The sequence below is a fragment of the Passer montanus genome, unplaced genomic scaffold (genome assembly GCF_014805655.1).
Source record: "Passer montanus isolate IOZ18808 unplaced genomic scaffold, ASM1480565v1 scaffold246, whole genome shotgun sequence".
Classification (NCBI taxonomy): domain Eukaryota; kingdom Metazoa; phylum Chordata; class Aves; order Passeriformes; family Passeridae; genus Passer; species Passer montanus.
In genome coordinates this window covers 148,388-172,249 of record NW_024367104.1, presented here as the reverse complement: position 1 = coordinate 172,249, position 23,862 = coordinate 148,388, and the positions used below count along the sequence as shown (strand labels likewise).

The following is a 23,862-nucleotide window of genomic DNA, read 5'->3' as shown; positions in this document are numbered from 1 at the left end:
ACTGACAAGTGGAGAAACCAACAGGGAAACCAACCAACCAATGAATTGATCTGACCAACCAACCAACCAATGAATTGATCTGACCAACCAACCAACCAATGAATTGATCTGACAAACCAACCAATCAACCAACCAACCAACCAACCAACCAATTAATTGATCTGACCAACCAACCAACCAACCAATGAATTGATCTGACCAACCAACCAACCAATGAACTGATCTGACAAACCAACCAATCAACCAACCAACCAATGAATTGATCTGACAAACCAACCAACCAACCAACCAATGAATTGATCTGACCAACCAACCAATGAATTGATCTGACCAACCAACCGACCAACCAACCAGCCAATGAATTGATCTGACCAACCAACCAACCAACCAATGAATTGATCTGACAAACCAACCAACCAATCAACCAACCAACCAACCAATGAATTGATCTAACCAACCAATCAACCAACCAACCAATGAATTGATCTGACCAACCAACCAACCAACCAACCAATGAATTGATCTGACCAACGAACCAACCAACGAATTGATCTGACAAACCACCCAACCAACCACCCAACCAACCAACCGTTGCAGCATTCAGAGGTCTTCCCATAAGCCTCGTCCTCTCCAAGGAGCTTCTCCTCAATCCCATCATGGCCAAGTGGAGCTGACCCAGTGCCGGCAGCCAAGGCGGGCTGTGGCACCGATTGGCATCAGGAGGGAGGGGACTGGTGGGGACAAGTGACAGGCTGGACTCTCTCCACACTTGGTGAGTAGAGCCATGGACAGAAGAAGTTGGTGGCAATGTGGGGTAAACAATGTGGCTTTGGGTTCCACCCATCCTTTGGGGACGCTGGGGACACACCCACCTTTAAGACCCCCCGAGGAAATGCCCTCTACCCAAAATCACCTTCCAGGGTGGTTCTCCAGCAGCCACTGGAGGAGGCTGGTGGCTCCTCCAAGCCATGAGCAACACGGATGGTCCTTCAGGACATCCCGAGGGACAGGAGAGGCTTGGGATTTAACCTTGACCTCTGCAGAGCATTCAGCTGGCAAGGACCCAGAGGACCCCTGTGGAGCAGTGTCCTTCTCCTGCTGGAACCAGCACAGCTTGTGGATGTCACCCCAGGAGGTGGAGGGACACCCCAACAGCTGGTGACCAGCATGGAGGAGGCCAACAAGGGACAACTGGGATGGACAATTGGACAGTCCTGTGGTCCTGCAGCCAGCCAAGGTGGCTTCATTATCTCTTCTGCAACATCCAGGCCAGCACCGCCTGGGTTTGGGAGCCCTGGGGACGTGACCCATGGCAGGGAAGGACATGTGACGCCATCCAGAGGTGACACTGCTGTCCCCACCTCGTGTGGAGGAGCAGTGTTGGTGGCCCTGAGCAGGGTCTGTGGGCAGGTGACTCCAGTGCTGCCACGGACTTGGCTGGGCTTCAGATGAGGAACAGAAGAAAACCAGAAGGTGGAAAGACCCGGGACGTGGAAAATCCAGGAGGGGACAAGGAAGCCGCCCAAGGAGCCACCAGATCCGCTGTCAGGTGACCGAGCTTCTACTTCTTCAAACAAGTCAAGTTTCTTTTCTCTTCAGCAACTCGTCCTGTTCCAACGTCGAGATCTTTCCTTCGACATCGCTCCACTCCCACCTTGACCACGGTGACGATGGCAGGGACATGGGACGGGGACACGGGAGCTTCATCCCTGAAGGGACCCAGCCCTGCTGTCCCTGTGGAGGCCACTCCACCCCACAAAGGACCCTCTGTGTCCTCCACCCTGGTCAGCTGAAGGCCCATGGGGTTTCCTGGGTGATGCAGGAGATGCTCAAAGGTCTCACGTGGCTGCTGCTGGAGACGTGGATCTTCCAAAAACTGGTCCAGGGGCTGGACCAGAGCCACCAAGAACACGCAGGGCAAAGAAAATTACCACGCTGGTTGAGGACATCAACCTTCTCCAGCCAAGGAGAGCGTGGTCAGGCCAGGGAGTGACCCTGGAAGTGAAATGTGGTGGATCCTCTGCTGCCAGAGCCAATAGGAAATTAACATCGGCCCTAATTAGCTCTAATTAGCACCTAAATTAACTTAGGGATGCCCTGGCCTACAAGAAGGGGATAAACCAGCGGGTGTCAACCTCAATGGCCGTGACCTCCTGCCTGTCCCATGGGGTGACGATGGTGTCACCTCAGGAATTAGGGAATCCTCCAGGGAGAAGGTCCTGGAGCCACGTGGATGGGCTGGGATGCACCTCAGTGTGGGGACACTCCACTGGTGACAATCACAGCCATGGCCATGGAAGGGCTGGGTTGGAAGGGACCGTCAAGATCATCCCGTTCCAATGGCCAGGGACACCTTCCATGATCCCAGGTGGCTCCAAACACCAACCTGACCTTGGACACTTCCAGGGATGGTGCAGCAAACTGGTGCCAGTGTCCCACCAGCTTGGTGTCCCTGAGGACAACAGATGGGACCATCAGGACAGAAACCTCTGGGGAGTGAAGATTCCCACCACATCCCAAGCTCTGTGAAGAAGGTGTAGGATCACCAATAGTGGCAGGTTTTTCTCCTGGTGTGAAGATCCAAAGTGGATCTGGAGCTCTCCAGTTGTGGGTTGGGACCTCCTCGTGCAGCGCGGAGTCCTTGTGCTTCAGGAATCTTCTTCTGCTGCCTGTGGATGCAATGCTCCACCAACTTCATTACACATTTCCATGGACAAAAAAGGAATTTTCCAGATGATTTGCTGTTTCCTGGGTCCATGTCCATGGTCTCCTTCCTGCTGACACCAAATTTCATCTTCCAGGAAGTTTTCCAGGTGGGATTTGTCCCCACATGTGGCATCATCACCTGTTTTTTGGAAGCCCTGACAGCCTTTCCCTGGAGGGGAAGGAACTGATGGACCACATCCAGAAGCTGATGGAGGAAATCCAAAAACCAGGGAAACATCTGACGGGCCAGAATCTGGGCACATGGGATGCACCAGCTCCAGAATTCCAGGTGAGACCCTCAGGGTCTCCTCTGGAATGGGAGTTTGGGGCTGGAGGGATCTCCGGGGAGGCAACAGGCAGCCCACAACCCTGGGAAACAAATTCTGGAAAACTGGTGGCTCTTTCATCCCAAGGTTTTGAGGGACCACCTTGGCAAGGACCAATATCTTTGAGGGAACACCTTGCTAAGAACCAACTTCTTTGAGGGATCCTCTTGGCAAAGATCAACTTTGAGGGACCACCTTGGCAAGGACCAATATCTTTGAGGGAACACCTTGCTAAGAACCAACTTTGAGGGATCCCCTTGGCAAAAATCAACTTTGAGGGACCACCTTGGCAAGGATCAACTTTGAGGGACTGCCTTGCTCAGGACCAACATGATTGAGGGATCACCTTGGCAAGGACCAACTTCTTTGAGGAATCCTCTTGGCAAGGATCAACTTCTTTGAAGGACCACTTTGGCAAGGAGCAACTTTGAGGGGTCACCTTGGCAAGGACCAACTTGTTTGAGGGACTGCCTTGGCAAGAACCAATGTGTTTGAGGATCACCTTGGCAAAGACCAACTTGTTTGAGGGACCACCTTGCTAAGGACCAACTTCTTTGAGGGACCACCTTGGCAAGGATAAACTTTGAGGGACCACCTTGGCAACAACCAACTTTGAGGGACTGCCTTGCTATGGATAAACGTGTTTGAGGGACCACCTTGGCAAGGACCAACATCTTTGAGTGATCACCTTGGCAAGGACCAATGTGTTTGAGGGATCACCTTGGCAAGGATCAACTTGTTTGAAGGACCACCTTGGCAACAACCAACTTTGAGGGACTGCCTTGCTATGGATAAACGTGTTTGAGGGACCACCTTGGCAAGGATAAACTTTGAGGGACCACCTTGGCAACAACCAACTTTGAGGGACTGCCTTGCTATGGATAAACGTGTTTGAGGGACCACCTTGGCAAGGACCAACATCTTTGAGTGATCACCTTGGCAAGGACCAATGTGTTTGAGGGATCACCTTGGCAAGGATCAACTTCTTTGAAGGACCACCTTGGCAAGCATGAACTTTGAGGGACCACTTTGGCAAGGACCAACGTGTTTGAGGGATCCCCTTGGCAACGACCAACTTTGAGGGACCACCTTGGCAACAACCAGCTTTGAGGGACTGCCTTGCTATGGATAAATGTGTTTGAGGGACCACCTTGGTAAGGACCAATGTGTTTGAGGGATCACCTTGGCAAGGATCAACTTCTTTGAAGGACCGCCTTGGCAAGGACCAACTTTGAGGGATCACCTTGGCAAGGACCAACTTTGAGGGACTGCCTTGCCAACAACCAACATCTTTGAGGGACTGCCTTCGCAAGGACCAACGTGTTTGAGGGACCACCTTGGCAAGAATCGACTTCTTTGAAGGACCACCTTGGCAAGGATGAACTTTGAGGGACCACTTTGGCAAGGACCAACTTCTTTGAGGGATCCCCTTGACAACGACCAACTTTGAGGGATCCCCTTGGCAAAGATCAACTTTGAGGGACCACCTTGGCAAGGACCAAGGTGTTTGAGGGATCACCTTGGCAAGATCAACTTCTTTGAAGGACCACCTTGGCAAGGACCAACTTTGATGGACCGCCTTGCTAAGGACCAACATGTTTGAAGGATCCCCTTGGCAAGATCGACTTCTTTGAAGGATCACCTTGACAACGACCAACTTTGAAGGACCACCTTGGCAAGGACCAACTTTGATGGACCGCCTTGCTAAGGACCAACGTGTCTGAGTCATCACCTTGGCAAAGACCAACTTATTTGAGGGATCACCTTGACAAGGATCAACTTCTTTGAGGGATCCCCTTGACAACGACCAACTTTGAAGGACCACCTTGGCAAGGACCAACGTGTTTGAGGGATCCCCTTGGCAAGGACCAACTTTGAGGGACCACCTTGGTAAGAACCAACTTTGAGCGACCACCTTGGCAAGGACAAACTTTGAAGGACCACCTTGGCAAGGAGCAACTTTCCTGAGGGGTCAGCCAGGGACGGGCACTCAGGAACCTCCTGGGAGCTGCCTGGATCCAGGATCTGCCCCACACCGGGGCAGGAGAAGCCATGGCACAGTGCTGAGGCCGCCATGGCACCCCAATCCTGGTGTGGGATCACCCCAGGGACCATCCCACTGGATCTACACTGGAGGAGAAGGACCTTCAACAAGGACTGGCCATGCAGTGAAGACCCCCAAAACCAACAACCTTCCCAAGGGCGTTACCTGAGATGGATGCAGGTAGGGCTCGGGGGAGGCCAGGTTGGTCTGGACGGAGACGCTCTTCTCCAGCAGGATCTGGGGGAAGCCCAGCTTCTCAAAGGTGTTCCTCTTCCAGTGCTTGTTCTCCTGCTGCGCCAGCGCCTCGTCCTCGCTGAAGGCTCGCACCACCGGGCCCGGCATGGGCAGCGGGAGGGCCCCGTCGCTCTCGTAGCCCGAACCGTCCTTTTGGGAATCCCAGCTGCTCCGTTGCTTCATGTGGTAGTGAGCCTGCTGCGCTTCCCACGCCAGGCGCGCCTGCGCCAGGAACGGCTCCGGGAAGCCCCGCGCCGCCTCCGCCTCGGCCGCCTTGCTCTCCGTCCGGTTCATCGGCGACCTGTTGGGCCCCGGCGCGGCACGCTCCTCACCCAGCTCTCCCAACACTTCCCGCTCCCCCGAGCCGTCCGTGGAGGAGGCGTTGGCGTCGTGGTTCACCGAAGGCTTCCGGCTTTTCCTCTTCCTGGTGGAGGGCGAGTAACCGGTGGAGGACAAGGTGTCCTGCTGGCTGGACCACGACATGGAGTCCTCGCCCTGGGCCACCTGGGCCCCCGCAGGGCCGGGGCAGAAGTCGGGTCCCTCCATGCTGCTGTAGTCGCCCGATTTGATCTCCAGGCGCTGATCCCGCACCAGGCAGGGGCTGTGCTGCAGCGAGTAGGAGCCGCCAATGGGGTTGGGGGAATATTTGTGCCTCAAGCCCGTCTTCATCTTGGGGCTGGAGCCCGACTGCTCCACGTAGACCAACTGCCGGACGTACTCCTTGCCGGCCGGGCTGTATTCCAGGCTCATGAAGCGGTCGGGACACTTCTGCTTGGTGAGCACCAACTGCTGGTAGGGCGAGTTGGAGCCTTGCTTGGGCGACTGGAGGAAAGGGTGAGGCTTGCGGATGGGCGATTTCTGCGGCGAGCCGGCCTTGTAGCTGCCGCTGGCTTCGTACTGCATGTCCACGGGCGGCTCGTCGTAGATGGGAGCCTGGTATTCCATGGGGGGCTCCTCGTAGAGCGGGGGCTCGTAGGCGTAGCGGGGCGACGAGGGCTGCGATTCGCTGGAATGTTTGCGGTGCTGCGCTTGGAGCGGCGAGCAGAAGGAATCGCCGCGGCCCAGCAGCGGCGAGCAGCTGCCCACGTGCTCGGCCCTCTTCAGGAAGGGCGACTGCTTCCTCTCCGGGAAGAAGACGGAGTTGTCGGCGTCCGAGGAGAAGGTTTGGAGGTTGGGCGACTGCTGGCCGCCCGAGGGCCGGCGGGAGCGGGAGCCGGGTTGGTTTTCCGGGGCGTAGCCGTTGCCTTGGTGGAGGAGGAAGCTGGGCTCCCGATCCGTCACCTTGATCAGCATCCGCTCCTTGGTGCCGGCGTTCCATCGGAGGGATGAGGTCCTGCGGGGAGAAACATCACGGTGAGGGGTCAGAATTCCACCAAAATTTGGGATTGCTGGTCCCAAACCTCCCAAATCACCGCAGAGCCTGGAGGATGAATATTCCCAAGTGCTCGAGAGATGGAGATGGGAGGGATTGGATGGGGTTGGATATTGGCCAAGGCATGGAGGGACAGGACACAGGGAATGGCTTCCCACTGCCAGAGGGCAGGGGTGGGTGGGATAACGGGAAGGAATTCTTGGCTGTGAGGGTGGGGAGGCTCTGGAATGGAATTCCCAGAGAAACTGTGGCTGCTCCATCCCTGGAAGTGTCCAGGGCCAGGCTGGACAGGGCTTGGAGCAACCTGGGATAGTGGAAGGCGTCCCTTCCCATGGGATTGGATATTGGGAAGAAATTCTCCCATAAGGAATTCTTTCCCTGGAACAGTGGATTTTCATCTCCTCTCTCCCCGCTCCAAGTCCTTGGGACACTCAGGGGGAAGAGCAAAGATGGATTTTATGGAGCTGCCCGGCTCACAGGAGGGATCCGAGCTGGAATTTGCTGTTCCCAAGGCACAGGGAAGCACATCCTGTCACCAATCCCACGCTGGAACAGAAGATGCCGGAGGCACCGTCTGCTCTCCCACTTCATCCCTCTCCAGTTCTCGTTTATTCCCAGCCATTTGTCCCTTCTGTCCCCCGGGAAAAGGCGGAGTGAGTTCAATCGCTGAGTTTTGAGGGAAAAATTCCCACAAAAAGCCACAAACAATTCCCTGCAGGAGGCTCCACAGTCTCTCCTTGTTTGTCCTCGCTCCAAGGGATTTGGGAACAATTTATTCCTTGCTTTTCCCCCTTTGGAAGTGCCTTTGGAGCTCCTGGGGACTTGAGCCTCCTGCCACCTCCTTGCTGCTGAAAACCTGGATGAGTTTGGGTTCCTCCACTTGGTTTGATGGATCTCAGCCTCTTATGGTGCCCTTGCAGACCCTCAAAATTCCATCCATGACCACAAAATCATGGATTCGTGGAATGTTTTTGGCTTAAAGCTCATCCGGTTCCTGCCATGGCCTGGGACACCTTCCACTGCCCCAGGTTGCTCCAAGCCCCTTCCCACCTTGCTCTGCTCCTGAAAAATCTGCTTTTCCTGCTCAAACCACCCACAAAAATCTTGGATGGCTCCATGTTTTTTTCTGGAAGAGCTGGAGGTCTTTAATCACCATGAATAACCTGATTTTTATACACAGATCCCAAAAATTGTAAGGAAGGAAAACAGAAGAGCCACAGAGAATTCCCAGTGGAACTGGACTGGAATTCCCAGGGAATCTGCGGCTGCCGCATCCCTGGAAATGTCCAAGCCCAGCTTGGAGCAACCTGAGATAGTGGAAGTTGTCCCTGCCCATGGAAAAGGGCTCCCTGGAAATGTCCAAGCCCAGCTTGGAGCAACCTGAGATGGTGGAAGCTGTCCCTACCCATGGAAAAGGGTTGGAATGAGATGATCCGGAAATTCCCTGCAGAAATCCACGTTTCCACATTTTCCCCAAACCCAAATCCCTCCTAAATCCAGGTGTTTTCACTCAAACCAGGTGAAGCCGCCGCTTAATTCCCAGCTTTGCAGCTGGCATTAATATTCCAGCCCCGCGGCATCTGGCAGCAGAGAATCCCAAGAAAAATCCCCAACGGAGCAGCGGCGCTTCCGTCAAAATGTCAAATCACCTCGCCCGGGCCGAGCTTTCAATCCCAAATATTAAAAAACAATAAGCAATATTCCAGAAAGCTCCGTGGATTATGGTTAGTGCCCCCCCTCCAAAAAAACCCACGGAATAAATGGAATTTTCTGCCGGTAAAAGGAATCCCAAAAAGGCGATTTTTGGGCTGAAATCGCTGCCCACGAGCGGCGCGGCCGCTCCAAGAAATTCAAGGGATGCTGGCACGGGGCATCCGGCAGAAATTCCAAGTATTCCTGTTATTTCTGGCTTGGCACCGGCTTCTCCCTGCTGTTTTCTCCACGTGGGGAGGATTTTTTTCTACTCTGTACATTTCCATGACAAAAGCGCTTCCCAAATCCCTCCGCATCTCCTATCCAAGGAATCCATTTCTTTGGAAATTTGTGTGATTCCCACATAATTTCCATCTGGTTTAGGGCAGGATTTTTCCATGTTCTCCTAAATTTCCTTCCCTGCTCCAGTGCCTCCTCCTCGATGTTGTTCCAACCTTTGGGAAGTCAGTGATGGAGGGGAGAGGAGAAACCTGGATCCCTCATCCGGGAATTCCTTTGCTTCCCGTTGTTTTTTCCGGAGAGACCCCACACCTGCAGGTTAAACACCCCCTCATTTGCATATCATTATTCATTCCAGCAAGAGTTCCGACCATGCACAGCTCAAAATTCCTTAAAATCCCATGAAAATAACCAAAATGATGGATTTTTTTACATTCCTGATGTTTTTAACGGGGCCCAGGGCCAGCTCCACTCAAGGTGGGACTGAGGGAATAAATCACAGCCGGGTTTAAGCAGAATTATTTTAAAACAATATTTCATTATTTTAAAAAAGAATTATTTGATTTTTGATGCATTGAGTTTTAAAAACATGTAATATTTCCAAAACCGACCCAAACCATGCATTTTTCCAAGATTTCTTCCCCTGCCCCAGTGTTGTTTAGACTTTGCAGGTGAAAATGAAAATTTAGAGCCGGGATTAAGTGGATTTTCCCCTCCCTGGGAAAAGGGGAAATAAACCTGATTTGAATAATTCAAACATCGGATTCTCCGGGAAAAGCAAAAGATCCCTGGGCACCCCCCACCATCCCAGCTCCTTGTGCCATCCCAAATTCCCAAAATCCCAAAAATCCTCGCTCTTCCTCACCTTCCTCCCCCGGCTCCGGGATTTGGGAGCATCTTCTCCCTCCGCCTTCCACCTGAGCTTAAAACTCCCTTTTCCAGGGCTAAACTGGGATGGGAATGAGGGAAGCAGCCCGGCCCCTCTTCCCTCCCAGCTGGGCACCGCCTGCTCCGAGCGCATCCCGCTGGGAATTCCGAGGTCAGGGATGAGCCGGCGGCGGAAAAAACCCTCCCTGTGCCTGGCACGGTGCCCGGCGCCGCTCCGGCAGCACGAAAATCTCCGTGAAAAAAAAGCGGGGAAAGGTGAGCAGCAGAGCCTGAAGAGGTCCAGGCTTCCATCTGGAGCCTCCCGTGATCCGTCCGAAATTTTCCAGCTGGGAAAAGGTCCTCGGGACAGGAATCCAGCCTCTATAATCATGCAGAAACTCGTGTTTTATGTTAATTTAGAATTAAATTAAGCTGTAGGATGAAATCCTGAAATCCTTAAGGTTTTGTTGTTCATCAAGCAGTGCCGTTCCCAAAAATTGACTTGGAATTCTACGGAATTCCGTATGTTTAGAATTAAATTAAGCTGTAGGATGAAATCCTGAAATCCTTAAGGTTTTGCTGTTCGTCACCTGCAAGCAGTGCCGTTCCCAAAAATTGACGTGGAATTCTACGGAATTCCGTATATATAAACATCCCAGGGCTTGGACTGGAATTTTAAATTCCACATTTTAAAATTTCGAATTTTAAATTCCTGCTCAAGCAGGAATTTCTCAGTTTTTGTGGGATTTGGGGTTCTCAAAACCCCGCCATGGCCTCTCCAACTCTTCTTCCACACTTCCAATCCCTCTTCCCATCTTTTGGAAGCGTCACTTCCTCCTTGGAGTTCATTTTTTTAGGAAGCCTTTTGATTGGTTGAAGCTGATTCCTAGAAAAACCGGAATGAGCGAGGAGAAATTTGCATAATGCAGGCAGTAAAATGGATATTTGGGAAGAAGGTGAGTGCCAGGATCGAGTTTTCCAGGATGATTTGAGAGATACAACTGGGATATCCAAGAAGGGAAAAAATCCAATTTGGTCTTTTTGTGGGAATTTTGGAGTGATGGGAATGTTGAAGCCCAAAGTCTCTTGATATCAAATCTGCGTTTGGTGGATAGCCACGACCTCCTGAAGTTCCTCTGCACACAATTCCCTTCTCCAACTAAAATATTCCCAAAGGGTTATACCCATCAAAATACTATTTAAAAAAAATTAAAATCCTATTATTTTTCCAAAACTTTCCAGGATTGTCCAATCTCTGTCTCCGGATGGCGCTATGGGATCACTTCCAGCTCCGAGCCCTCAACACCAAATCTCTCCGCGAAACATCTCCAATGTTCTGCTGCTCCGATGGCATTGGCGCTAATTAACATCCGCGGAAGCTAATCAAGACCAGAGGGAGATAACGACCCGTCCCATCCCTCCCCATCCCATTCCCACTTTTTTCCAGGAGAAGCAGGGCCGGGAGGATGAATTTTTGCCATTTTCCGGCAGCTGTTTGGGTGGGATGGTCAGGTCGGGACGTTGGAGGCCACAGATCCATAACCGAAAGATTTTGTGGAATGTTGATGATGAGGAAACGCCAAAATGAACTTGGATATCACTCGGCCGAAGGTCAGCTCAAGGTGGACCTTCCCACCCATCTTTGTCCTCTTCGTTTGGGACATCCATGATGGCCGGGGGGATCTCCAGTGAGTTCCTCCGGGATCAATCCCATCAGGAACCCACCGGGAGGAAGCACAAGACCAACACAACCGAGCCGGCCACGGACGACACGGCCGCCAAATTCCCGGGAGCCAATCGGGGCTGCTCCTCCCAATTAAAGCAATCCCCCAAAAATAGCTTCCTTCCCGAAATCCAAATGTCACCGAAAACAAGAGGAGATCTTTCCAGATTGGAGAGGGAGGAGGGAATGCTGGGAAAGGAGCACAGAGGAGCCTTTATCCTTCTGAGGAATCAGCTGGGAAGAACAAAGAGACCAGAAGTGACATTTCCCGAAATAGCCGATCAATAGGGAATCTGCTCCCGCTGGCTCCGGGAGCACGACAAAGAGTTCCAAAAATGGTGATTTTTTTTTTTTTTAGCTCTTGCCCATTCCGAGTGGATTTTGCATCCCCCGGAGCACATTCCCTACGCCAAAACTTTTCCTCCTCTTGGTGTCTCCAGCCTGGCAGGACACGGAATGGCTTCCCACTTCCAGAGGGCAGGATTTGGGGGAATTTTGAGAAGGAATTCTTCCCTGTGAGGGGCTGGAATGGAATTCCCAGAAAAGCTGTGGCTGCTCCATCCTGGAAGTGTCCAAGGCCAGGTTGGATGAGGCTTGGGCAGAAAGCCCAGCCCAGGAGGTCCCACCACTCTGACACCACCAAGAGCAACGATCAACCCTCATCCCTTTCTTTCCAAAAGATGGGATGTTCATCTCATGGCTCCCCAGGGAATCACTGGTGCCAGTTCTGCTCCTCTTCCTCACTTCCAAGGGAACCAGGGAATGGACTGACCTCTAAAAATCAGGAATGGTCACATTTATGAACTTGCAGTCGGAACCGCGCCCAAAATCTGGCGTGGTGGTTCCTCACCTCCTTCCCGGGTTTCTCCAAAGCTCCTGCAAGTCTTTTCCTGAATTTTGGGCCTGGATTTGCACAACTCTGCCAAATCACAGCCATTCCCTGAATCCACGTGGCACCAGGACAACAAATCCAGATGGAGAAGGGCTGAACGTGGCCAGGGCAGGATTTGGACACTGAACCATTTAGACACTGAACCTCCAACCATGGAGGATGAATCCAAAAACTCCTGTGGGAGCCAAGAGGTGAAAACAGCTGGAAAATTACAAATTTTTGGCAAATTATGGCTGTCTCCAAAACCAGAGGTGTCCCCATGACCATGACCACATCCTGAACCCTGCCAGACACCAGCCCACCTCCAAAACCACCTCAGGTGTCTCCACGTGAGGTTCTGTGGAGCTCCGAAAGGTGGTGCCAGGATTTTTGGGAACCACCCCCAATTCCCTCCTCATTTCCCCAATTTCTTTGCAGTGAAGTGATTCCTGTTGACCACAAGGAGACTGAAGACCTCCTCAAACATTCCTGGCTGTGGAGGTCCAGGAGAAATTGAGGAAGACCAAGCCAAGGATTGCATGCAGGTGAAGCAGCCGCCATCCTGCTCTCCTAGAACACCCACAGAAGAATTTCAGGATTTCCTGCTCATGGATTGGACATCCCAGCTCTCCACAAAGAGCTGGAACACAACAGGGGATCTTCTCCAGCTCCAAAGCCTGGAATGATGAGTTCCCCAAAGATCTGGAGAAGTTTGGTGCCATCCCTGCCGCCGGGAGGAGAAAGGGAGAAGAAGATCCTTAATGTTGAAGATTTTTGGTCGAAATTCCAGCTTGAGCAGCCTTGGACCTTCCGTCCATTAATTGGCCAATGCAGCCATAGGATGAAGAGAGAAATTTGGGATTTCTCCCACAAACAAGCAGTTTTCCCAGTGGTGGTTCTCCCTCCCGGAAAGGTTGGAATTTTTTCCCTCTTTTCCTTAAGTGCCAATTAATTCCGACGTTTCCCAGGAGGTCACTTGGTGGCAGTGAATTCCAGGGAAAAGCGGGATGGAATGTGATGGAGACCATCTTGGAACAGCTGGAAAACGTGCCGGGAAAAGGGATGAGGAGCGTGGCGTCCTTCCCGGTCACCATTTCCAACATGGAAAGCAAAGGAAGAGCTGGAGGTGCCTCCACTCATCCCCAGCTCCTGAAAAAATCCAGGAATTTGGGGTTTTATCAAAACCCGGAGCAACCAGGCAGGGAGTGACTCCAGAAATCCCCAAAATCCGGTTTTATCCTCGTCTTGGATTTTTGGGGTTTGACGAGGACCTGTTGGGGTCCAACGGGGACTTTAGGGGTTCAGTGAGGACTTGGGGGACTCAAGAAGGACTTGGGGGGGTTCAAGAAGGATTTTTGGGGTTCAGTGAGGATTTGAGGTTCAAGAAGGAATTTTGGGGTTCAGTGAGGATGTTTGGGGTTCAGTGAGGATTTGGGGTTCAAGAAGGAATTTTGGGGATCAATGAGGATATTTGGGGTTCACTGAGGATTTGGGGTTCAAGAAGGAATTGTGGGGTTCAGTGAGGATTTTTGGGGCTCAGCAACAATGTGGTGGGATCCAACGAGAATTTTGGGTATTCAGTGAGGATTTGGGGTCCAAAATGGACCTGGCAGGGTTCAAGAAGGACTTTTGGGGTTCAGTGAGGATTTTTGGGTTCCTTGAGGACTTTTGGAGTTCCACAAAGACGTGAGGGCAACACATGAAGGGAAGGGATGAGGAGAAGGATTGGGAAATCCTTCGGGAATAAAACATCAGTGACATTCGCTGCCCCACCCACCCCAACCCCGATCCCGGATGGAAATTCCGGCTACCTGTAGTGCAGGAGTTGTCCTTCCGCGCTGTAATCCCGATAAATGTCGTATTCCTTCTCGAACACCCCGGAAGGCGACGAGCTGGAAAACAGGAATGGCGGACGAGATGTTACCAATGGATACATCAATGTCTCCTCTAGGATTAATGGAGATGAATCCCATCAGGATGGGATCCACCTGTCCTGGATCTGCTCCCGGCACCTGCTGGAGCTTGGAGTCATTGATTTTTTGAGTTGTTGGCCGGATCATGACCAAGCCACCCATGGCCGTGGTCTCCAGGTTCACGTCCAACCCTTCTAAGACCAAATTTTCCCTTAAAACATCTGAGCAGATCCCAAACATCTCCTGGCTTAATCCCACCCTTTCCGAGAGCCGCTCCCGCTCTTCAACAACCTCGGATGGTCAGAGCCAATGGGAAGAGGAAAATCCCAAAAAAACGCATTTTTTGCCACATTTTTATCAAAATCTGAGCCTGCAGAGCTCTTGTTCCCAGATATGGAGAAGGTCACACCACCAACCCACTCCAAGAGACACCACACTTGGAAAAACATGCGGAAAAAACCCCATCTGGAAGTCTGGGGTGGAATTTCCAAACTGATTTTTGGATTTGGTGGGTTTCAGTGAAGATTTAGGAATTTAGACTTGGAGTCCAGGAAGGATTTTGTGGGATTCAAGCACTTAAAGCTGCTCCTGTAGGATCAAACCCACTCTTGATCCATATTTTTGGCTCCACACTTTTCCAAAGGCCATGAATCCAAGCCAAGACCCTCCAACACTTCCCAAAAACCAGGTATTGATCACTGTCTTTCCAATATTATCCATCCCCGCTGCCGGTGAGCACAGGAAAATGTTTATTTTTGCCTTAACAGCCTTTCCCAGCGGGAATGTGCTCGGAATCGGTCCCGTTTGGAAAACACAGAGCAAATATTTCTCCAGAAAATGTCTGGAGAAATAACTTTATTCCAAAAAAACCCGCCCCTAAAATTCCCCCACGTTTCCTTGTTAAGGCTCTCCCGTTAATAAAATCCGGATCCGATGTTGGTTTCAGGAGGAAAAAAAGAGGGAAAAGAAACAAATCTTCCTAATAGGATAAAGCTCCAAAATTTTAGTGGAGCAAGGAGGCAATAAAATTAAGCTTCTGTCAAAGCTGATTTTAATGGGATTTAGCCTTGGAATTACGGCTGTGTGGAATTGCTTAATCCCTTTTTCCTCGCCAGTGCGTGTGAATGGAATTCCTGTTCCTCCTTCTCCTCCTCCAGGATTCCTGAGAGAAAGGCATCACCACCTCTGGTCCCAGTGCTGTACCCAAATCCATGGTGGAATTTAGATGGATCCCCAAATCCATGCTGGAATCCAGATGGATCCCCACATCCATGCCAGAATCCAGATGGATTCCCACATCCATGGCGGAATCCAGATGGATCCCCAAATCCATGCCGGAATCCAGATGGATCCCCACATCCATGGTGGAATCCAGATGGATCCCCAAATCCATGCCGGAATCCAGATGGATCCCCACATCCATGCCAGAATCCAGATGGATTCCCACATCCATGGCGGAATCCAGATGGATCCCCACATCCATGGCGGAATCCAGATGGATCCCCACATCCATGGCGGAATCCAGATGGATCCCCACATCCATGGCGAAATCCAGATGGATCCCCACATCCATGGCGGAATCCAGATGGATCCCCAAATCCATGGCGGAATCCAGATGGATCCCCACATCCATGGCGGAATCCGGATGGATCCCCACATCCATGCCAGAATCTAGATGGATCCCCAAATCCATGGCGGAATCCAGATGGATCCCCAAATCCACGGCAGAATCCAGATGGATCCCATCCCTGGAAATATCCAAGGCCAAGTTGGAGCAACCTGGGATAGGGGAAGTTCCCTGCCCAGGAAGTGGATGAGCTCTAAGGTCCCTCCCAACCCAAACCATTCCATGATTCCAGGAGAGTTCTGGAGCTGTTCAAGGTCCTTCCCTAGGGATCTCCCACCCCCATCCCGCAGAGCAGCATCCCTGGGGAAAGTCTGCTGGGAATTTTGGTTTTTCCATCTAAAAACTCCACTGGAACCTGGTCGTGGCCAAAACGGGATTGTCAAACCCAACGGACACCAGAATTCCCCATGTGGGATGGACCAACAGCTCCTCCCACCGCCATCAGCAAGGTCCACACCCCTCCAGGACGGAATTCCCACTATTCTGGATCCCAGGTTTCTCTTCCAGCTGCCAGGATCAAGCTCCACGTGCTCCTCCATCCTGTGTTTTGGCTGAGCGTGACAATGGGTGGATTTTTCTTGGAGTTGTTGATTCCAAGATCTTCCCAATCCATTTATGCCACGGCTTGGTTTCCATCCGTCCTTTCTCCCGCTGTTCCATTTCCCGCCAGCGTTAATTATCCCTGTCCAAATGAGCTCCAGGCCTCTTCCCACGAGGTTTCTGGATTTATGGAATTGATGGATGAGCGAACCCATCCCAAAGATTCCGACTGGGGGGAGCCGGGCAGGGAATCTCCTCAGGGATCCGCGGGAGGACGGAGCTGTGGTTGCACATTCCCGGGGATGGCCGAGCCGGCCGCGCTCGCTTTTCCGGGATGAGCCGAGTTTTTGGGAATCATTAAAAACCACCAGCTGAGGTTCCAGCGTTAATTAGCAGCCTCTGGAATTGGCCGGAGAGCCGAGGGCAGGATTCCCCGCTGATTCCTGGTTAATATTTAAACAGCAGCAGCGCCGGATTCCGGCTATGCCGGCTTCCTGCGGGCAGGGATGCGACGGAGCGTGGCCCCTACCCTTGGCCAGCTGTTTTTCCAAGGTTTTTAAGCCAAATCCTTACGGATTTTGTTTGACTAACAAGCAAAAAAAGGATTAAAGGAGGAATTTTATGAGGGTGGTGAAACACGGGACGAGGATCTGTGGATGCTCCATCCCTGGAATATTCCAGGCTGGGTTGGATGGGGCTTGGAGCAACCTGGGATAGTGGAAGGTGGCCCTGCCCATGGAACTGGATGGTTTTGAGGATCTTTCCAACCCAAACCATTCCATGTTTAACATCTTTCCTGCAATCTCCACCTTGGCCCAGTTTGTGTCCTCAAGCCGGACATTCCCACCCAAGCTGGCCTTGGCCAAGCCGGAACAACCGGGATAATCTGGAAAACTCAACCCAAACAAAATTCCCAAAGTGGGCGTCAAGGGCTTCCAGGCACCGGATTGCATCCCAGAAATCCCGACGGATAAAATCGCACGGAGATGATCACAGGAAGCAAAACCAGCTCCAACCAAAAACCCGACCGGTTTGGAAACCCGGCTTTGGTTTTGGAAAAATGTCCTGAGGTCTCCCCAAAATCCTTCTCCATGCAAAGCCGGCCCAGCTCCCTCATTTTCTCCTCACACATCCTGGTGATTCCCCACTGGATTCTCCCAGGTTTTTCACATTTTGGATAACCCAAAGGTTGCCCAGTTGTGGTCAAGCGAGGTTGAAATCTCCACTGGACCTTCCAAGGTGTTCCCAACTTCCCTTCCTCACCTGCCCTGGGGATAACGCTTCCCAGCATTCCCGAATCCTGGAGCGGCCACCGGTTTGTCCATCCCGTGGCCTTGCTGAGCTTCAGGAAGTTCTTCCCAACCTGTCCTCGATCCACAGAATCCCTCGGAGCTCCAGCCCTGCCCTCCAGCTTGTCTGGAGCCAGGGGCGGCTCCATTATTGATAAGGATATCCAGATTATTGATAAGGATCAGGAGTGAAGCTGGGATTGGCCTGGGAGGAGCCAAACATTGGGAATGAGCCCCAACCGCCACCCTCTGAGCCGGAGGATCCGGTTTTTATCCATCAAATCGTGTCCCTGGCTGGATGAGGGATACATCCAAAACCCTTCCGGGACACTTTGAAGGTGGTTTTCCATGAATAAACGTGATTTTCCAGTCATAAGTGTGATTTTCTGGTGAGAAAGGTGGTTTTCCAAAAATTAAGGTGATTTTCCACTAATAGGGTGATTTTCCACTAATAAAGGTGGTTTTCCAATTTAAAAAAAAGTGATTTTCCAGTAATGAAGATGATTTTTCATTAATAAGTGTGATTTTCCAATGAAAAAGGTGATTTTCCACTAATAGGGTGATTTTCCAATAATAAAGATGGTTTTCCAATAATTAAGGTCATTTTCCAGTAATCAAGATGATTTTTCATTAATAAGTGTGATTTTCCAATAATAAAGGTGATTTCCCAATAATTAAGGTGATTTTCCAGCAATTAAGGTGATTTTTCCAATAATCAAGATGATTTTTCATTAATAAGTGTGATTTTCCAATGAAAAAGGTGTTTTTCCAATAATAAAGATAGTTTTCCAACAATTAAGGTGGTTTTCCAGTAATGAAGATGATTTTCCATTAATAAATGTTATTTTCCAATAATTAAGGTGGTTTTCCAGTAATGAAGATGATTTTCCATTAATAAATGTTATTTTCCAATAATTAAGGTGTTTTTCCAATAATAAAGATAGTTTTCCAATAATTAAGGTGGTTTTCCAGTAATGAAGATGATTTTTCATTAATCAAGGTGATTTTTTATTAACAAGTGTGATTTTCCAATGAAAAAGGTAGTTTTCCACAAATAAGAGTTGTTTTCCAATAATTAAGGTGATTTTCCAGCAATTAAGGCGATTTTTCCAGTAATGAAGATGATTTTTCATTAATCAAGGTGATTTTTTATTAACAAGTGTGATTTTCCAATGAAAAAGGTAGTTTTCCACAAATAAGAGTTGTTTTCCAATAATTAAGGTGATTTTCCAGCAATTAAGGTGATTTTCCACTAGGAAAGGTGATTTTCCACTAATAAAGGTGATTTTCCATTAACCAAGATGCTTTTACATCAATAAAATTAATTTTCCCTAAACCACAGCTTACAAAGCCTTCAGCATGGACAGAAATTTATCCTGGGAATCTCTGGCACAACAACAAAACCCTAACAAAATTAAAAAAAAAAAAATCAATAAATCCAGCTTTTTTTTTTTTATTCCCTCCTGCCTAGAACAGGAAGCGTCACCATTCCGCAGCCTTTGGAAAATCAGGGAAAGTGAACGGCCTGAAATAGCTCAGCTCCATGACAAAATCCAGGAATAGAAATGAAATCCCAGCTCCAAATCCTCGGCTTTAATCGCTGCCCTTCATACTCTTAATTACAGCCCCCGCTTCCGATCAAACTTCAAAGATGGTTTTCTTTGGAATTACGCAACCGGAATTTTGGGGCCGGCCGCCGACGCAAGCGCTTGGAGGAATTAGGCAAATATCCGCCTAATCCGGGGCCGCGTTTCGCAACGGGAAGCGGGGAATTCAAGGAAAGGATATTAAAAAGCCTCCAATTTCCATCCCAGCTCGGAGCAAGAAATGCCGGATATGAGAAATTTTTGGGTTTTTTTTTCTGGGAAATGGGAATGTGTTTTCCGCTTGGTTATCCCCAAATATTTCCTCGGATGGTTCCATGCCCCGGGAGATTCATGGTCTCAATAAACTCAAGAATCACGGAGAGGAATTGGAGACTGGAAAATGGATTTGAGGATCTTGGAAGTCTTTTTCGACCTTAAGAATTCCATGGAAAACTCAGACGGATGGGTGGGATGAGACCCGGCACTGTTGGAGCATCCCCAGTGCGGGAGAAGGGGAAAGGAAGTTGAAGCTCAAAGGAATTTTAGAGTAGGAAAATCTCCCATGGAGGGGAAATCAAATCTTTGGATAAATTTGGGAATGCTGGGAGATCTTATCACAGAATTCCAGCAATGCCTCATCCCTGGAAGTGTCCAAGGCCAGGTTTGGAGCAACCCAAAGCGTTGGAAGGGACCTCAAAGACCACGGAATTCCGACCCCTTTGCCAGGGACGCTCAAATTTGGTATTTTAGAGATTTGAGGCATCTTTTGTTCCACAAATCTGCTTTTTTGGGATCTTTTGGAGTCAGGAATGGCTGCTGCTTGTAAGGGAGGAAGTTTCTGATCCCAGAAAGCTGCGGCGGGCACATTCCAGAGGTTGGATTTTGAGAGAGTTCCCCTTGGATATTCCAGCTCAGCCACACTTCATCCAGGAAGAACTAAATGCTGTGTTTTATCTCCGATATCCCGGCGCCTTCGGAACCGGGACGTGCTAAAAAAAGTGGGAATCCTGAGGAATAACATGGGCACAATTTCCCAGCAGATGGGATTTGGGTGAAGACCCCTCGCATCCCAATATTCCCGCGTTTTGGTCCAAGGAAAATGGTCAAAAATCCATTTCTTTGTCCATCAAGCTTCCACGTGGAATTCCTCCTTGGAGAAGCAGCAACAGAGCTGAGTTTTCCATGGAAAAGGCTTCTTTTTCCCTGCCTGACACCTTCTCCAAGGATTTCAAGCCAATAACCCCAGACACTTCCCGACGGTGCGGAAAATCCCATCGACCCGACGCAAAATCCGGCCGACGTTCCCGCTCCGAGATTTCACGGCTGTCAAGTCACGCTCCGGAGAAATGCCGCCACCATTTTAAGACAAGCGTGGAAAATTCCAGGGAAATCCCGCTGGGAAGGCTTTGCTGGCGACCAGGACAAATCTGCTGTTGAGATCCCAGGGTTGATTCCCAAACCGGATCCGGTCGCTAATTAGGACAAATCCCACCTCACCGTGGAAGCGTGAGGTGATTCCGGTGGGATACAAGCGCTTGGAAACGGCAAATTCCCTGTGGATTCCAAGGGCTGACGCATCCCTGACTCGCACGGGTGGGATGGAACATCCCCATGGATGTGAGGAATGGATTGGGAGAGGCCTCCAGCATCTCCAGCCAAACCTGGAGGTGCTCTGGCTCCTAAATCCTAAATTTTAAGGGAAGTCCTGGGTGTGAATTCCAATAAAAACTTTCCCACTTTTCCCAAATTCCCTTTTCCAACCAGATGAGCTGAGCTTAGCTCAGAAACATTTAAATAAGATTCCATGGGATGAAACCTGGACTGGGAGGTTCCACCAGGAAACCTCCAGAGCTCCTTCCCAGCTGCGGATCTTCTCCGAGAAACGCAACCGAGATCTGGGAATCACGGAATCTCATGGAATCATGGAACAGCTGGGGCTGGAATTCCACAGGGTCACCTTCCACTATCCCAGGCTGCTCCAAGCTCTGTCCAACCTGGCCTTGGACTCTTCCAGGGATGGGGAAAATGCAGGAATGAGGTTTTTTTTCCCAGCCAGGATATGAGGATCAAGAGTGGGATGCGGCCATGGTTTGGCTGAGCCGATGAGGACTCATCCCTGTCACCTCCAGGGATGCAGGTGGGAATTCCAGTCAGCAGGAATTTTTTGCTCCTTCTGGTGGCATTTAATTTTTAAAAATTTTTAATGAATTTTTAAAGCTGTAAAGACCTGGGATCTGCTCAGTCCCAGTCTCTGGAAAGGCCAAGACCTGGAATTCCTGGAGATTCGAGGACACACAACCACCCATTGGTCAAAACCAGCCCAGGGCTGAATTCCTTTTCTTTTCCAGGAGATTTCCAAGGGTTAAACATTTTTATTTCAGAATCTGACCCTCCTCCAAGCTGATCCAGCAGATTTCCATCCCATAATGGGAATAGGGAATTATGGGTGAGGAAACCAAGGAATCGGTGACCTGGAGTGTCCGTGCTGGGTCTGATGTGGGAATCAGATCCCATTTGGGAATCCTCCCAGAGAGCTGCTGATTCCACCTTGGGAATGATCCTTTCCCCAGGGGGTGAGGAAACCAAGGAATCGGTGACCTGGAGTGTCCGTGCTGGGTCTGATGTGGGAATCGGATCCCATTTGGGAATAGTCCCAGAGAGCTGCTGATCCCACCTCAGGAATGATCCTTTCCCCAGGAAACTCCTGATCCCACTTTGGGAATGATCCTTTCCTCAGGGAATTCCTGATTCCACCTCAGGAATGATCCTTTCCCCAGGAAACTCCTGATCCCACTTTGGGAATGATCCTTTCCTCAGGAAATTACTGATCCCACTTTGGGAATGATCCTTTCTCCAGGAAACTCCTGATTCCACCACAGGAATGATCCTTTCCCTAGGAAACTCCTGATCCCACTCTGGGAATGATCCTTTCCCCAGGAAACTCCTGATCCCACCTCAGGAATGATCCTTTCCTCGGGAAACTCCTGATTCCACCTCAGGAATGATCCTTTCCTGCTGATCCCACCCCTGTTCTTGCAACAAATCCCAGGGAATTTAAAATCCATCCCTGGATCCTTGTTAACCCCTCACGCCGCTTTGGGAATGGGACCCTGCTCCATCCTCGGGAAACTCCTGATTCCACCTCAGGAATGATCCTTTCCTGCTGATCCCACCCCTGTTCTTGCAACAAATCCCAGGGAATTTAAAATCCATCCCCCGATCCTTGTTAACCCCTTTGGGAATGGGACCCTGCTCCACCAACATCTCCTGGGCTCATTTCCCACCAGGAAAGGGGGGAATTCTGCCCTTCCGACCTGCTCAGGTGAGATCCCACCTGGAATTCTGCACCCAGCTCCAGGATCCAACATCCGGAGGATGTGGAGATGTTGGATCAATTCCAAAGGAGGCCCTGGAGATGCTCCAAGGGCTGGAGCCCCTCTGCTCTGGAGCCAGGCTGGGAGAGCTGGGAATGTCCTGGAGAAGGGAAGGATCCAGGAAAATCTCAGGGCCCCTTCCAGTGCCTGAAGGAGCTCCAGGAGAGCTGGAGAGGGATTTGGGAAAAAGGATGGAGGGACAGGACACAGGGAATGGCTTCCCACTGCCAGAGGGCAGCGTTAGGTGGGATTTGGGAAGGAATTCCTGGTCGGGAGGGTGGTGAGGGGCTGGGATGGAATTCCCACAAAATCTGTGGCTGCTCCTGGACCCCTGGAAATGTCCCAGGCTGGGTTGGATGGGGCTTGGAGCGCTCTGGGATAGTGGAAGGTGTCCCTGCCCATGGAAAAGGCTGAAATTCCGTGATCTTTCAGGCCTCTTCCAACCCAAACCATTCCACTATTCTGTAATTCCACGACTCCATGATTCCACATCCACCAGCAGTGAAAGACCCCAAACCCAAACTCCCCCACCAAAATCCCCCTGCCCCAAGAGGACCCCCCATTCCCAGGCTCTGAGATTCCATCAGAGCCTCTCCCAGGACCTCGGGAAGGTGGAACCTCCCCCGAGGTGCGGAGCCGAGGCTGCCTCTGATGTCCCACATGAAAGCACTTGCCAAGCCGGGAATTCCTGTTCCCATCCAGCCGCAGTTTCTGGCAGCAGGAGCTGGGAACGGAAATTCCACCTCGGATTGGTCTCCTCAACCTGGCTGGCTCCTTAACGTGGTCAAAAGCATCAATTAAGAGAAGACAAATACATTAATTAATGACCCGCCTCAGGTCTCCCAGAAAAGCTGTGGCTGCTCCGTCCCTGGAATTGTCCCAAGTCGGGTTGGGATGGTGGGAGGTGTAGGAGGTGGAAAAAGATGGATTTTAAGGCTCATTTCCAACCCAAACCATTCCATGATTCTGTGATTTGCAGCTTTTAATCCATAAAAGATGAAACAATGGAGAGGTGACACGAACTTCTCTGAATGCTGAGTCCCTTCTCCTTCCCAAGGGAAATTATTCCTGCCAGGAGCTCCCCAGACCTGTGGGACAAGCCCTGCTTGGACCGTGAATCATCCCAACTCCTCAAGGAGATCTTATCCAGGGAAAGCATTTAAAACCACGCCGGGCTCTAAACCCGAATTTCCAATCCTCAAAACGAATTTCAAAAGGATGGGAAATTATTCCTTTAGGGAATCTTCCCGCAGGGAACACCTAAAATATCCCTAAGGTGGAGAAACAGCTTTTCCTGATGTTTTTCCCTTGTTTTATGGAGGATCCAACTCGGTAGAGACCCACCAAGGCTCGAACAGGAGGAATCATCCACAAAACATCTTTACCCAAGATCTGCAGCAACCTCCAACCCTTGGAGACCACCAGGATTGGGAATTCCCGATTTTCCACCCTCCCATC

At 50.6% G+C, this 23,862-nt stretch overlaps 1 protein-coding gene across 2 annotated transcripts in view; it reads right to left on the bottom strand.

Annotated features, from left to right (window-relative positions):
* ARHGAP39 (Rho GTPase activating protein 39) overlaps positions 1 to 23,862 on the bottom strand; it is a 67,584-nt gene that overhangs the window by 17,023 nt on the left and 26,699 nt on the right. For both annotated transcript variants that reach the window (XR_005627659.1, XM_039711268.1), the window contains exons 3-4: positions 13,887 to 13,967; positions 5,242 to 6,643 (exon numbers count right to left, since the gene is read on the bottom strand). Coding sequence is in view for 1 of the 2 variants with exons in the window: in XM_039711268.1 (XP_039567202.1) it covers positions 5,242 to 6,643; positions 13,887 to 13,967 (1,483 nt within the window). In the remaining variant the exon portion in view is untranslated. The remainder of the gene's footprint in view (positions 1 to 5,241; positions 6,644 to 13,886; positions 13,968 to 23,862) is intronic.